This window comes from Cordyceps militaris, assembly GCF_000225605.1.
Source record: "Cordyceps militaris CM01 unplaced genomic scaffold CCM_S00004, whole genome shotgun sequence".
NCBI lineage: Eukaryota > Fungi > Ascomycota > Sordariomycetes > Hypocreales > Cordycipitaceae > Cordyceps > Cordyceps militaris.
In genome coordinates, this window is record NW_006271972.1 from 2,942,769 (window position 1) to 2,957,374 (window position 14,606).

General features: G+C 53.6%; 8 protein-coding genes across 8 annotated transcripts; 5 read left to right on the forward strand and 3 right to left on the reverse strand.

The window, feature by feature from the left end:
- Positions 1-103: 103 nt before the first annotated feature.
- CCM_05940 (Alanine racemase) lies at positions 104-1,540 on the reverse strand (the record flags this gene model as incomplete). Its single annotated transcript, XM_006671084.1, has 2 exons — positions 104-1,291; positions 1,349-1,540. The coding sequence occupies 2 exons, from the start codon at positions 1,538-1,540 to the stop codon at positions 104-106; spliced, it is 1,380 nt and encodes a 459-aa protein (XP_006671147.1).
- A 445-nt stretch (positions 1,541-1,985) lies between these two features.
- On the forward strand, positions 1,986-2,669 carry CCM_05941 (2-deoxyglucose-6-phosphate phosphatase, putative; the record flags this gene model as incomplete). The annotated part of the gene is made up of 1 exon (XM_006671085.1): positions 1,986-2,669. One exon carries the CDS (start codon positions 1,986-1,988, stop codon positions 2,667-2,669), a length of 684 nt encoding a protein of 227 aa, XP_006671148.1.
- Positions 2,670-3,302: 633 nt separating this feature from the next.
- On the forward strand, positions 3,303-3,934 carry CCM_05942 (uncharacterized protein; the record flags this gene model as incomplete). Its single annotated transcript, XM_006671086.1, has 3 exons — positions 3,303-3,333; positions 3,413-3,584; positions 3,655-3,934. The coding sequence occupies 3 exons, from the start codon at positions 3,303-3,305 to the stop codon at positions 3,932-3,934; spliced, it is 483 nt and encodes a 160-aa protein (XP_006671149.1).
- A 1,034-nt stretch (positions 3,935-4,968) lies between these two features.
- Positions 4,969-7,074, forward strand: CCM_05943 (uncharacterized protein; the record flags this gene model as incomplete). Its single annotated transcript, XM_006671087.1, has 5 exons — positions 4,969-5,017; positions 5,103-5,230; positions 5,278-5,843; positions 5,896-6,356; positions 6,407-7,074. The coding sequence occupies 5 exons, from the start codon at positions 4,969-4,971 to the stop codon at positions 7,072-7,074; spliced, it is 1,872 nt and encodes a 623-aa protein (XP_006671150.1).
- Positions 7,075-7,969: 895 nt separating this feature from the next.
- Positions 7,970-8,898, forward strand: CCM_05944 (proliferating cell nuclear antigen; the record flags this gene model as incomplete). Its single annotated transcript, XM_006671088.1, has 3 exons — positions 7,970-8,011; positions 8,103-8,822; positions 8,881-8,898. 3 exons carry the CDS (start codon positions 7,970-7,972, stop codon positions 8,896-8,898), a joined length of 780 nt encoding a protein of 259 aa, XP_006671151.1.
- A 972-nt stretch (positions 8,899-9,870) lies between these two features.
- CCM_05945 (pyridoxine kinase) lies at positions 9,871-11,187 on the forward strand (the record flags this gene model as incomplete). The annotated part of the gene is made up of 4 exons (XM_006671089.1): positions 9,871-9,924; positions 9,973-9,997; positions 10,212-10,542; positions 10,608-11,187. 4 exons carry the CDS (start codon positions 9,871-9,873, stop codon positions 11,185-11,187), a joined length of 990 nt encoding a protein of 329 aa, XP_006671152.1.
- Positions 11,188-11,479: 292 nt separating this feature from the next.
- Positions 11,480-12,102, reverse strand: CCM_05946 (dUTP pyrophosphatase; the record flags this gene model as incomplete). Its single annotated transcript, XM_006671090.1, has 2 exons — positions 11,480-11,751; positions 11,826-12,102. 2 exons carry the CDS (start codon positions 12,100-12,102, stop codon positions 11,480-11,482), a joined length of 549 nt encoding a protein of 182 aa, XP_006671153.1.
- Positions 12,103-12,394: 292 nt separating this feature from the next.
- CCM_05947 (Carbohydrate-binding domain family 9-like protein) lies at positions 12,395-13,852 on the reverse strand (the record flags this gene model as incomplete). Its single annotated transcript, XM_006671091.1, has 1 exon — positions 12,395-13,852. The coding sequence occupies one exon, from the start codon at positions 13,850-13,852 to the stop codon at positions 12,395-12,397; it is 1,458 nt and encodes a 485-aa protein (XP_006671154.1).
- Between the last annotated feature and the right edge of the window lie 754 nt (positions 13,853-14,606).

Sequence of the window (14,606 nt, forward strand, 5' to 3'; positions counted from 1 at the left end):
ATACCAAAGTCAGGCCCTTTCGTCCTTGGTAGTGTACAGCAGGTGCAGGAAAGCTGGGATTCTTTACTCCCGTTGTATTTCTATCTGAATTGCTAACCTTCAATTACCATCCACTGGTTCTGCACCATACGTCAATGATTTGCGTTTCCATACCAGACATGTCCGAGTCTACCACCAAGTACCACCCATGCATCGCACCTGTGATGCAGGCGTGGTTAGGGTAGATTCGAATACTCTGGCCAACCGTTAGAGGCAGGGGGGTACCTTCTTCAGCCGTGGAAGCACTATCCCATGCCACGATGCAATGCTCTTGGCTAATTCGGCTAACAATGAGTCGCCTATCAGCAATGACGTCCGGTGAGAAGCTTGAGGCGTCTACTACTCCCCATCCTTTATATGATGCGCATGGTTCCCTCCCAAGAGCCAGGACTCCGGCGGAAACGAGTGCCTCTGGTTGTTCCCTCTCCCCATTGTTGTACACGCTGCACACTTCGGAGATGACGGAAACGGCAATCTCATCTTCCGGGCCTCCAATTTTACCCCTGCTGTTAGTCGCCATCTGTTGCATATCGAGGATCGAATACACGCCAGCATGCAGCTCCAGGCTGGTCGCAATACCATGAGGTCTGCTGTCCGACACAGTTTGCATCGTTGCGCGGAGTGATTGCGTCGCTGTTGACAATTTGCTGTCCTCTGCGACGAGATTTTCAACAGACGATACCTGAGGAGAAGCGCCAACGCTTATGACAAAAGCCTTGTTTGTCGGAAACAATTCGTGGTTTTTAGCCAGAGCGTCCAGGCAACCAGTGATCTCCCCCTCAAGATTCGCCATGGCCTGTGCGGGAGTCGAGTCATTGTAGCTGAGACTACTATGAGAGTACAGACCGACAAAGTCGACGATGCCGCTTATATCTAGAGCAACTAGATCTGAGAGAAGACTGTCCTTATTGATACCCCAGGGAGGGAGGCCAGCTCTGTGATAGCCAGTATCGACCTTGACGTAGACGGCAGCAGGGAACTTGGCCTCGTCATGAAATTGAGACAAATGTTTGAGCTGGTCGGCATCATCCACCAAGACGGCGAGACTCTTGGCTCCAAGCTTGCGACCGACCGCAGCCAAGCGACTGACTTGGGACCGGGGCAGAGGAATGCCGTACAAGACGTTGACGTCCCGTCCTTGCTGTTGATATTCTGCAAGGAGGGGAAGCAGATGTTCAATCTCGGCAATTGTTGAGGCGACGAGCTTCACTTTCTTGGCTTGCCCAACCTGCAGTCTGGTACCCTCGACAGTCTATCGCCAGATGTCAATGAAAGCTCGGCCAACAGCCTTGTTCCTTTTCTCACTTACCTTGTGTGTTTTGACATGCGCCCGAAAGTCGACACCCAGAGCTTCAGTCGCCGCCACCAGCGACTGGCAGTGACGGCGCATTCGCGCCTGATCTAGTATCAAAGCAGGCTTGGGCACATCGTGAATGTGCTTGCCAAGATAAAACTGGCGCAGGCTCTCCAAGCTTGGGTTGAGTCTTTGCGGGATGGACATGTTGCGAGTTTTGGGTAAGGAAGCTCAACGTGCGTCGCCAAGTTGGGGTTGAGAATACCACCCCTAGATATAAATAGACGAAATGAGTAGGCGCAGTTCATCATCAAGACGCCGATGAGTTCCGAAATGTTATGGTTGACTTACACCTATGTCAGAACCAAAAAATGACGCTATGCCCAATGGAGTGCGCGAGAACGATGAGGCGTCCATGTGGTGGAGATATGATGGATCATGTTCACTGGTGATGACACACGCGGAAACAGTCAGGTGCACGTTAGAGAAGCAGACGTTGAAAGTTTCTCGGGACAAATTAATGGCCGATCCTGTTTCCGACGCCAGCTGCCCAAGTATATAACTTGGTCGGGCTCCTGAGCGCTGCTAACTTTGCTATCTTGTGCCAGCTCGTTTTTTCATTCATCTATTACAACACACGCACGGACAGGCCATGACATCTACATCTGGCAATGCTAGCGACGCCGACTGGCGTCCCAAGGTGGTCATATTTGACCTCTTGACGGCTCTTCTGGACTCGTGGACTCTATGGGACGCATCGACACCATCAGGCACAGAAGAGGAGGGCCGTCGGTGGCGCGCACGATATCTCGAAATCACTTTTCGCCAAGGAGCATATACCCCATATGCCAGCCTCATCAAGCAAGCTGCCACTGAGGCCGGGGTGGCGTCTTCGGCACCCGAGGCCTTGCTAGGCAACTGGTCCAGCCTTCAAGCGTGGCCAGAGACCTTTCACGTACTACAGCAGCTCAAGATGCGAGGGTATAAGCTCGGCGTCGTCACAAACTGTTCCAAGACACTCGGCAACATGGCGGCAGTTCGAGCGGCCACGTCGGAAAGTGGCGAGCAGCTTGCCTTTGATGCCGTCATGACGGCCGAGGAAAGCGGCTTCTACAAACCCGTCAAGCAGGCGTATGATGCGATTCTAGACGCCATGGGGGTCAGCGCCAGCGAGGCACTGTTTGTGGCGGGGAGCGCAGGCGATGTGCAAGGCGCGACGGATGCGGGCATGAAGGTAGTTTGGCACAACCATGTCGGGCTGGCGGCGAGAGGCAGCGCAGTGCCATTGCGAGAGAGCAAGTCGCTGAACGAGGCATTGAAGGAATTCCTTTATTAGCCAATGGTGGACGTGGTCTGGTTTTGTGGGCGTGGCATAAGTAGGCTGTGCTAGGAGTTGGGAAGTGATTGTCTCGTTATACCGTTTGGTCTCAACTCCCACACTCAAGGTAGTGTGAAGTTGTATCAACGAATTCATCTGAGATTTTACTGATGCTGCCTACGATGTGCACTGTTTACACCGTTAATTATTCCTGTGACAATGTGAAGGCAACAAGAACTGATCGTGCAGCTGCACAAAGCAAGGCTCCTGTATCCCGACTTAGCGAACCGGCAGAACGTTTACTAAACTGCGGCGCTACAGCATACGTCACTCCGCCCTCATCCTAACAGAGACGTGCTCTGGATGATGTATGATGCACAAACAAGCTCCTCGTCTGTGCTTGGGGTCTGATGTTCACGTGTGGAATCTGTGGCACCAACCGGATTGGTGTGCGGTGGCTGGGGACCGGCTGCGGTTGCACAGACGATACTTCAGACTGCTCACAATACTGAAGCCCTGCTCCTGATCCTTCATCTATCTCCATGAAGTATACTCACTCCGTTTTCTGCTCCAGATTGCATCATTTTTTCCGGGCACAACCGTCAAGCATTTGCACTAAACAAGCGTTCCTCTGGCACTGTTGGTTGCACGATGGGCACTGAAGCTACATATCCCACCCTGTGTGCGGAATCCGGTCCACCATCATCACTCCCCACCACCGGGACAGCCGCTCAGGATACAGATTGAGGGCCCAATAACAGCCATTGAGAGACTTTTGCCGGACTCTCGCTGGGACACCAACCCCACACGTTTGGCGTTCCGCCAGAAACTCGCGGCTTTGACCTACTGGGCACTCTATCCCGACAAAGCAACTGTTCCTACTCTAGTCGTGAGGGATGAATACCTCGGCTGGGTCGTGGAAGAGCCATTATGGTAGCCAAAACCCTCCCTGGTGGCCCCTGAGAAACAGTTGCGTCTTGAAATACTAACTAATACGTCTCAGTCGCATTGACTACTATGGCGTTACCTTTGACTATCTCGTGCCGACCGAGGACACTGATCCGGAAGTGTTACAGATCAACATTCTAGAGACAGAAAACGATGGCGGTGAATACGCTAATCACTGGCTTGATTTCGAGGTGAACGCGGTGGCATACAAGAATCTCTCGGTCCTGGCAGTGCCAAGATGTTGTCAGAAGAGGAAGGGCACGCAAGACCGCCACAAAGTGAACGAGGGGGTTCTTGAGAGGGAAAGTGCTCTGCAGGTGTCTAACTCTCGGTAGAGATTATTAGCGCAGTGGCAGTTTTAAAACTAGCTACCCTAGAGTTGCTACCTTACAGCAGCTATATTTAGTAAAAAGGAATATATATATTACTTTTAAAGGTCCTTTCTTATGACTATTGACTTTAAATATAATATGGTTACTAAAGGAAGGTAGTAATTTAATCATAATAACTATAGAATTATATAGATTTTATAAGGGTAATTTTAGCTAATATAGGGTAGAATAGTATACCAGTAGTCTCTCTACTCTATATGCTAATAAAACGTATTGTAACTACCTACCTAGGAAAAAAACTTAGTATCTGGGCATAAAGCAGCGCCAGCTCGGGTTCCTCACCAGAAACGGATTTGGCCATTTAAGTGGATAGGTACCTTAGTATCTACTAGGTACTATGGCAGTGCGGTCAGGGAAAGGAAGAGACGGGCCATAACTTTGGTCGCGATTGATGGAAAATAAGTAGAAATGTTTCTTCTTGCCGTAATAAATACGCCATGAAACCCTTTGACTTTGCCTGTGATAACCTGTGCGCACGTACATATGTATCCAGCTTGATACAATCGCACAACCCAGTGCCCTGTTTATTAGTTAGTGGTGCATTGCCCTGCCAGCTCCTCGGAAATTGCACGACCGACCCCCCCAGACATGTGCCACAACCGTCAGACCAGGTGTTACAAACAAACAAGCAACCTCGTCTTGCAGCGATCGCTGCTCTCAGGGACTTGATCGCGTGTTTGTGGGCTGGTCACTGCCTTTGGTCTCCCCAAGTTTGCTTGCATATGCCATCGCTAACCCAAAGTCCCGTCTCGTGATTGCGACCATGGTAGATAGCACCTAAAGCTGCTTCGACATTGGCACTAACCACTGCGCTCCCGGGCCCGTCAAGTACCAGTGCGGTCGCGACATCCAACCCACGCCAACATTCCCTTTGTCGAATTGCTATTCACTCATATTTCAATGGTTGCCGAGGGCGTTTAACACTGCGCCGTATTTCTTCTGTCCCTTTCTTTCCCTAGCAACAAAGCGACTTTGCGATGGATCCTGTTGTCTATCAACAGTCGCCCCTGGCCGACTATCTCAATGGTCAGTACAAACCGCTTGCTCCGCGGCCCGTTTCGCCGCTTGCGACTGATCCCATAGTTTTCGCCCGGCTAACTTTACATCATAGACGAGGATGACGAGTCTCACGAGGGCTGGGCTGAGGCCGACAGCCAGCCCGAGCGACCGGCTTCGACCCGATCCGACATCTCGCCACCTGCAAGTCCATCGCGGTTTGCGCCCACCGGGAGACCTCTCGTGAGGCAACGATTCAGAAACAGAGCACCCACTCCGTTGCAAACCAGCGACACAGCTTTCACGCCTCTACGAGCCCTGCGAAGGAACTACTCGGTATGGCTTCCAACTTCCCCTTCCCCGACTGCCACTCTAACCTCGGGTTTCAGGCCGCAGTCGCAGCCAGCATGGATAGAGCCGATAACGAAAAATTCCTGGAGCAATTTCGATACATGATAATAGCGTCGCAGCTGCTGAGCGGGCATACAGTTGCAGCTCGCCGGCACGCCGGGGCAGAAGCACTGGGCCCAGCAATTGAAAGTAACCAATCGCTCCTGTCAAACGAAGGAATTATCGCGTCTATACTGGGTGCCTTGGCTATTGCTGTGGTACTAAGCTGGATCTTTGGGCATAAGAAGGACTCTTATGTCACTAAAAAGCGTCTCGTTCTTTTGGTGGCCTTGCTCGCTGCATCTGGAGCGCTTGGGCAGGTCTATGTTCGACGGCAGTGGCTCCAGTACCGAAGAGAGCAGTCCTTGTCCGAGTTGAGTGGGTTCATTATCAACTCGCACGAGTTTGACAGTGTTGTTGAGGCTACTCTGGCATTGGTCCAAGAAGTCGAGCTGGTCTCGCGAGGGTATAGAATGTACGATACGCTCCCTAGCAATTGCCAAAGAAGAAACTGACAGCTTAAGCAGTAGCGCGCCGCTTCCACCAGTTAGCCGCATCGAAGACCGATCGCAAAATCGAAAGTGCCTTCGCCTGCGAAAGGCCTTGAGGACGGGCATGGCCGAGGTGTTTCAACAATACGACAGTGTAGCCACGCTGATCCAAGGGTTCTCTGAACAGACCGAATTGGAGAAATACTACGACATGTACGACATTAGCGACTTTGATATTCAAGATGCCCGCCAAGGCTACATCGAGAATGAATTTGAAGACGCAGAGTCTTTACGCACATTGAAGATCTTAGCTGCCCGATTATATACTGAGCGAAAGATGCTACTTTGTGCCATGCTGGCTCTAGACGCCAGCGGAGAGAGCAATGACTTGCTGCGCTGGACTGCGGCAGTAGAGGCATTGCAGGTATTGAACAAGGCGACAAAAGCCGCGTGTAAAAAAATCCAAGACATTCTTGGCGAAGAGCAGTGTGAGTTCATCCACACATTAGTGGCCATGCTTATTTCTAACCTTGTGAAGCATTTCCCATTCCCCCAACCCCAAAAATTCCCCTGACGCCGGGTCGAGAACGCTGGCGCGCACAACTACGAAAACTCGGATCTTTATCCACTGGTATCCGCGGCTTGCAGGCCAAGCTACACCTGCTGCGAGAGGAATCCGATAGAGCTCTCGATGACTCGAATGACATTTCGGAGATTGGGCCCAACCTCATGGCCCAATACGATTCGATCGGTTTCGACCTGAAAGAATTGATGGCGGCATGGGAAGAGGGCAAGAACGCACTGGCGGTCGGTATCGATAGGAACGAAAAACGGCTGTCATCTATGAGTACTCTCATGTCACCGCGCAGCTCCATGAGTGGCATGACAGCTGCTGAAGACGGCAACGCCGCAGACGCCTTCAAAGCGCTGACAGGCGAATCCCCCACGCGCTCGGAAAAGGACTCTCCTAGAGTAGACCCCGAGGTCTTTGAAGCAGTGGCCATTCCCAGACCCCGGAGCATGCTTACTAGAGAAGAACGCCTGGTAAAGATGAAGGAAGACCGAGAGCAAAAGGCACAGGCCCGGCAGCAAATAGATGCCACACGAGGCATGCTGCGCGAACTCGAGACTGTCATCAACCTTCGTCCGAAGAACCGTCTCAGCACTCCGGCCGAACACACATCGAATCGTGTTGTTTCGATGTAGGCCGGTGACTTTTTTTTTTTCGTTTTAACCTTCACTTCACATATTTGACCTACCTTCAACTGACACATACTTTGTTGGTATTTTTTTTGTATTTGCGGCGATAGGGTGGTTGGTTCTTGGTTCATCTAACGTATATTAGAAGAAATCTGTTGTGGCAGCATCAAGCTGCTAGGTTTCATGGCGCAATTTGGCTTCAATTTTCCTTCTTTTACCGCTTGAATATATATTCCAATTGTTGGCTCGACGACGTAGCAGCGATTGGTCGGCTCGGTAGATGTACCAACAGTAACTAAAATCCGGGCAAGCCAGACAGGATATCCGGAGGCTATTCAGACGCTAGATTCATTGTTTCTTGCATAGAGGTGGTGCTAACTATGGCAATGGCAGGCACTAAGGTACACTACATATAAATAAAATTAAGTATTATATTTTTTTTATAAAGAGTTATGCCTCTACATTAAGAGTAATTTTGGAAGTTTAAAACATGTAAGACATAAGGCCACACCACCTTCAATCTGCTGCCCCGCGGCGCGTCAAATTGGCGTCGTCGGTATCGGTAGGCAGGCAAGGCAGGACCCCGCTGCGACGCGTCTTCGTTATCCACCAGAGCTCTCCCGCGTGTTAAGTGCTTGCTTGAGCGCAGGGCACTTTGGGCACACCCTTTCTCTTCCTCTCGCATTACCCATTCACCATTTCTTCCCAACCTGCTCCTCGTTCTGCACACCTGCTGCATCTTTGGAATTATCTGATTCCTCTTCATATACCCGCGCACTTTCGTTCAAGACAATCAGTTAGTCGACCCCTCCACCACCCTCCTGCACCAAGACGCGTGAAGGGCGGCAACCACACCAGCCGAGCCGAGCATGTTGCATACTGACATAGGAACGTCTTAGAAATGTTGGAGGCACGACTCGAACAAGCTAGCATCCTCAAGAAGGTAATTGTGTTCCTTTTACGACGTGGATTCTTGGCCCGACTGCCACTACCGACGTCTCTCGACATGCTAACCCCCGCACGCGCGCATTTAGGTCGTCGACGCCATCAAGGACCTCGTCCAGGACTGCAACTTTGACTGCAATGACTCGGGCATCGCGCTGCAGGCCATGGACAACTCGCACGTGGCGCTGGTGTCGATGATGCTCAAGGCCGAGGGCTTCTCCCCGTTCCGATGCGACCGCAATATTGCGCTCGGTGTGAACCTGACGTCGTTGACCAAGGTTCTGCGGGCGGCACAAAATGAGGATATTCTAACGCTCAAGGCCGAGGATGCACCCGACGTGCTCAATATTGTCTTTGAGAGCAGCGAGAACGACCGCATCAGCGAGTACGACCTCAAGCTCATGGATATTGACCAGGAGCACCTAGGCATTCCCGAGACTGAGTACGCTGCCACCATCACGATGCCCTCGGCCGAATTCCGCCGTATCTGCACTGACTTGTCGGCCATGTCCGAGTCGGTCGGCATCGAGGCCACCAAGGACGGCATCAAATTTTTCTGCAACGGCGATATTGGCAATGGCTCCGTCACGCTGCGCAGCCACACCAATGTCGAGAAGCCCGACCAGAACGTCGACATTGAGCTGACGGAACCCGTCTCCCTCACCTTTTCTCTCAAATACCTTGTCAACTTCTGCAAGGCCGCGGGCCTGTCTGGCCAGGTCAAGATTTGCCTGTCGAGCGAGGTGCCGCTGCTTGTCGAGTACAACTTGTCAGGCAGCAGCTACCTTCGCTTCTACCTGGCTCCCAAGGTATGATTGAGCCGCCTCTAATGAACAACCTCACGTATGCTAATACATGGACGTGCAGATTGGTGACGAAGAGTAAAATAAGACGTGAATGTGGTAGTATCACTGTCAGGGATGGAACACAAATACAAATGTGAAACGGCGTTACGATCTAGGCGTTGGGTACGGTATCATGGTGAGGTGCGAGTCGAGGAACTATGGCTCATGACAATGCACATACTGGCTAGACGCGAAGAGTGGCCAGAGCAGGATTTTCGAGAAAATGAGCACCATATACAGAGAACCACAGATTTGGAGGCATAAGCTCAGACAAGCGGGTACGGTCTAGGTAATTTACTAGATCTTGTTGCTATTTGGCAGGAGGAGAGCGGTCGCACCGTGGTCTCGATGAAGGCTCACGATAATGAATGACTTTTGTACTACGAACGGCACAGTGCGTTGACAGATGGCGCATGTTTGGTTGGAACTCTACTTCGCTATGAATTGGTGCTGTCCGTGATAGTACACATTTCGCTCCAGGTGCCAAAACAACTCCGTCTCATGTGGGGCAAATGTCCGGTCAAGCTTACAGGTGCAAAGGTTACTTAGGTAACTTGATGACTGCCCGCAATTCGTCACGGCCACTGACTTGTCAGTCCGGTGCCCGCATCCGAGTCGGCGCGAGTTTAATTTTTCCGTTCGAGAAGCCGCCATTTCAAGCAAGCACAAGTCGCAGCGATCTGGTCAGCGCTTGATTCGTCTCTGCCTCGGTCTCTTTCCGCAAGCCACAAACTCGTTTGGCTTATAGGCCGGAGTGCAGGACCTTGCTCCAACCAGAGACATAGCGGGCAGATTTGGAGGGGGGGTCGCACCGACATAACCTCGCAGCCGTATTTTCCGCGGGTCTCGTTCCTCCAAGTCATTTGGTGAAGCACTGTGTGGCTCGAACTAGAGGACGTGTATTTTCTTCCTCTCCTTTTTCTTCCTGTACTGTCTTTTGCGCAGTTGCAGGAACCGCCGAGGATACCACCAACCTTGCAAGATTTCGCTGCTGGTGCCCTTAGCTATTACAATGTCCGCTGCTCCGATTGTGCCACCTACACGGGTTCTGGCCGTCGCTAGCCATGTGAGTACTGTATGAGATGCACTGAGCTGGAATATATGCTAATCAAAGGAGGGGAAAAAAAGGTCGTCTCGGGGTATGTTTTTTTGAGCAAAAACTCAGTGGCTGTATAAATTTCCGGATACTTACCGATCATCGGCAGCTATGTTGGCAACAAGGTCGCCGTATTTGTGCTGCAGTCGCTCGGCTGCGACACTGCTGCTCTCAACACCGTGCAGTTCAGTATGCCTTCCTTTCCCGCCATCGCAACACGCCAAAAAAAAAAAGGCAAAAAAGACTAACAAGTGTAGGCAATCACACCGGCTACAGGCACTGGACGGGCACAAAAGCCACGGCGCAGGAGATTAGCGATCTCTACCGTGGCCTCAAGGACAACTACATCAACGACTTTGACATGATGCTGTCCGGCTACATCCCCGGCGCCGAGGGCGTCCTCGCCGTCGGTGAGATTGCCAAGGAGCTCAAGGCTGCCAACGAGCAGCAGCCCGGCCACTTCTTCTGGGTGCTGGACCCGGTCATGGGCGACAACGGCAACCTCTACGTTGCCGCTGACGTCGTCCCCGCGTACAAGTCGCTTCTTGCCTACGCCGACCTGATTATACCCAACCAGTTCGAGGCCGAGTATGCGTTCCTCGTCTCCAAAAGCTTCTCCTCTTGTTCGTCGCTGACCCCCCGCTGCTTTGTAGACTCCTCTCCGGGGTGAAGATTACAGACATGAAGAGCCTGGCCGCCGCCATCCATGCTTTCCACAAGAACCACCGTGTCCCCCATGTCATCATCACCTCGGTCAACATTTCCTCGCCCGACATCCCCGCCGGACATCTTTGCGTGGTCGGGTCCACCATGACGTCCACCGGCCAGGCCCGACTCTTCAAGACCGTCTTTCCCAGCATCGACTGCTATTTCTGCGGCACAGGGGACATGTTTGGCGCGCTCGTTACGGTGCGCATGCGCGAGGCCGCCGCCGCCGCCGCCAGCGTCATGGGCTGCGCTAGCTGGGTAAGTGGTGATGCCGTCGCGGCCGTGGACCTGCCACTGGCCCGCGCGACGGAAAAGGTGCTCGCGAGCATGCACGAGGTCCTCACCCACACCAAGGACGCCATGCAGGGCGTGGTCGACCGCACCCTCGCCGCCATGACGCAAGACGAGCGCCAAGGCGACAAGCAAAAAATGCTGGCAGGGAAGAAGGCGGCGGAGCTGCAGCTCGTGCGCAACCTGGACTGTCTCCGTCTGCCGCAAAAGAGGATTGAAGTTGTTCCATTTTAGAAAGAAGTCGCTGCTCTGTTAGGAGTCTATCAAGATTAGAAATGAACGATACACTGTGCGGATAGATTAGGGATGCTAAAACCTATACACGGGGTTTATATTTAGTGGCTTGTGTCATCTGTTGACTTTTTCTATAATGTGATCCGTGATTTTAATGTCATTTAATCTTGTCTCGTGCAGATGCCAACTTCTCTGTTCCTTGGTCTTGCGTTTTGCCCGTCTGCCCGGTGACATGAGACCCCGCCTTCCACTGAAACATTCCCAAATCAATTCCCCCATCTTTTGTATGCTTCTATTGTTTTTCTTTGTTGTAGCCGGTGCTGCCAAAGCCACCGGCGCCGCGGACACTCTCTTCAAGCTCCTCGACCTCGACGACCTCTGGCGTCACGATGCGCTCCAGAACGAGCTGCGCGATGCGGTCGCCCTCCTTGACAGCATAGTCGGCCTCGGCGTGGTTGAACAGCAGCACCTTGACCTGACCGCGGTAGTCGGCATCAATCACGCCAGCGCCGGTGTCGATGAAGTGCTTGGACGCCAGGCCGGAGCGGGGCGCGATGCGGCCGTCTTAATGGTCATTAGCGAAAACAGTTGCCTTTTGCGATTGATAGGCGGGGGGGGGGGGGGGGGGGGTCGCGTACAGGTACCGGCAGGGACGGCGATGCTAATGTCGGTGTCGACGAGCACCTTGCCGCGCGCAGGCACCGTCGTGTCTCTGGCGGCGTACACGTCGTAGCCGGCGGCAAAGGCGCTGCCCCGCGTGGGGATGCGGCCGGCGGGCGAGAGCTTCTTGACCTGCAGCGAGGGGATCTGCTCGGCAGACATGGTGGAGGCGGCTTCGTCGGTGGTGGTTTTGACGCGCTTGGCGGGCGGAGAGGAAATGCTGGGCGTAGGTGCTTCCGCGGCTGATGAGGACATTGTGGCGGGAAAAGAAGGGTGGGTGAGCAAGGCGGTGGTGAGGGTGGTGGTGGCGCGGCGGCAGGGCCCTGATAAGAGGCGACGCGTGACGCGGGTCGGGACGCGCAGCATTTGGCGTAAAGTGGTTTTATTGACTGTGCCTGATTCCAGCAGTGTGGATCCGCGTTTTATATGTTGAACAGGTTGCTTGGGCTGTGGAGAAGTGAGTGGGATATGCGGGGTGATTATTATTATTCGTTGCAACTTGTATGAATGACAGGCAGCATTATTAGTCCTAACCGGTACATGATAATCATTTATGATACTTGGCTGGTCGTAGCTTTTCGTCGGATTTTCTACCCGATTCATCATCTGCATCCTCATCACTTTCTGCGTCGTCCAACGCAAAGTACTCTTCGTTGTCCGCATCTCGCCAGTCTGTAGCATTAGCCCTGGACTTGGCCTGCTCCTGCTGGGACTTTCTTTTGGCAATATAGACAAAAACCCCTAGTGCCATGAGCTCGGTCGCAATGAGCACTACCAGCAGGAACAGTCCCAGTCTTCCCAGACCGAAAAGCATCGAGCCTGTCACAGCGTTTGCCCAGCCGCCGACCAGGATGCCCCAGCCGAGCGACATGTGGGCGTATGACACCCAGGTGCGGCGTCGAATCTTGACGAACCGCACGTGGTGCCACCACCCCGACGCCGCCTGCGCGAATAGAAGCGCAAAGACGGCCAGGCCAATCCGCTGGTGCACGGAGCCGAAGAGGTTCTCACGGCTCATGTATATGCCGAGCGCGGCGCCAACAGTGGCAAAGCACATGGCGGAAGCCTGCATCATCCAATGGTACTTGAAAGCTTTGGCAAGACCAGAGCGGATGCCGACCACGCCGAGCGGGAAGAGAGCAAGAAAGGCGATGAGCATGACAAAGCCGTGGGCGTAGGCGGCGGGACGCTCTCCGAGCTTCTGAAAAAAGGAAGGCTTCTTTACGAGAATGTGCGTGGCAGCCGCGTTGATTCTGTCATGGCCCTGGATGACGGCCGGCGGGCCGGTGGCATGATGGGTCGAGGCGGCGCGAAGATTGGCATAAAAGTTGCCCCAGCCGTTAATGCCGACGTGCTTGCGCAGCGGCTGCTCCCACGCGTAGGGGGCCATGTCCTCGTCCTCGTTGAAGCCCCAGATCATTGGCTGCGAGGTCTCCTCGGGGTCGACGGCATGGCCCTGCCAGGCGGTGCAGCCATAGCAGGCAAACCGCACCACGCCGATATGCGTGCCGTTCTCGCCGGCCCTCCACGCGCCGGCGCCGAGTTGCTGCACGAGCACGCCGTGGTTCTGGCTCGGGTCGTCGCGCGAGAGCACGTCTGGCTGGGCGTGGCCGTGGCCGAGCTGGACGCCGCGGGCGCTCACAAACGGGCCGCGCTGCGTGAGGGGATCGCCGTAGACGACAAACATGAGCGACCCGGACATGACGGCGCCGGACCCGATGGCGAGCCAGCCGGCGCTGGCGAGCGTCTCGTCGGCGGGCCGGCTCACCTCGACGGTGACGAGCATGTCGTGCGCCGACGTCGAGTGGTTGTGGTACATCTTGGCGGCCATGCAGAACCGAGGACCGTGGGCCGCCGAGCCGTCGATGCAGAACTGCGCGATGGCGGGCGTGTCGTCGCGATGCGCGTCGCTGCCGTGAGGGCTTGCGCGGGCGGCGACGGTGCTGCCCAATGTTGCGATGGCGGCGAGGGCAGCCGCCTGCCTAAACTGCGGCATTCGCACCATTCTGGTTCGGTCTTGTACAAATACACTGCTGGGACGTGATGGAAAAGCCGCCCACTGCAGCCGGCCGACGGAAAGCAGTCAAGTGGCAAAAAGGCGACCAGAGAATCGACCTGGAGAGAGAAGCCTCTGTCTGGTAGCTAGCCAGCCTTGATAATGAAAGGTAATAAAAGAACAGGACGGAATCGTCGGCCTGGAGGTAGGCTGATCAGTGCGGAGTCTGCTGACCACGCCCGTTATAAGCAACTATTATTAGTGGCTGCACCGCTGCATGGTCATTGTATACCATGCACTGTCAGCGGCTGGATGCAGTTTGTTGTGAAATTGATTGCCTTATTATTTATTCATGTCATTAGTTTGCCGCAGGCCGGGCGGGCATTATAAATAGCGCAATTCTGCTCACACACTCAGTTCCAGAGAGAGGTACAGCTGCGTAGTTACACGGGTAGGCGGATATCATCCTCCCCAAAATCACTGAAATAGGCTTCATTGTGACCTGGCTACGTTGAATGAAGCCGGCAGTTTTATTGGACTTTGATCCAATAAGTTAATTGCCAGCAGTACGATGCGGGCTGTATTGTGTCTTATGCACAAGGTACCTAGGTAAAGGAGTGACGCACAGTACCAGCGCCCTGGCCAGCTGCGCCACTTCTCATCCCCCCGTGCATCTTCGATAACTAAAAAAATCAATGGAAATAGTAGCAGCTCACGGCTCAATTTCTTGCCCGTTTCCTTCGTCTAATCAAGGGAATGTTAT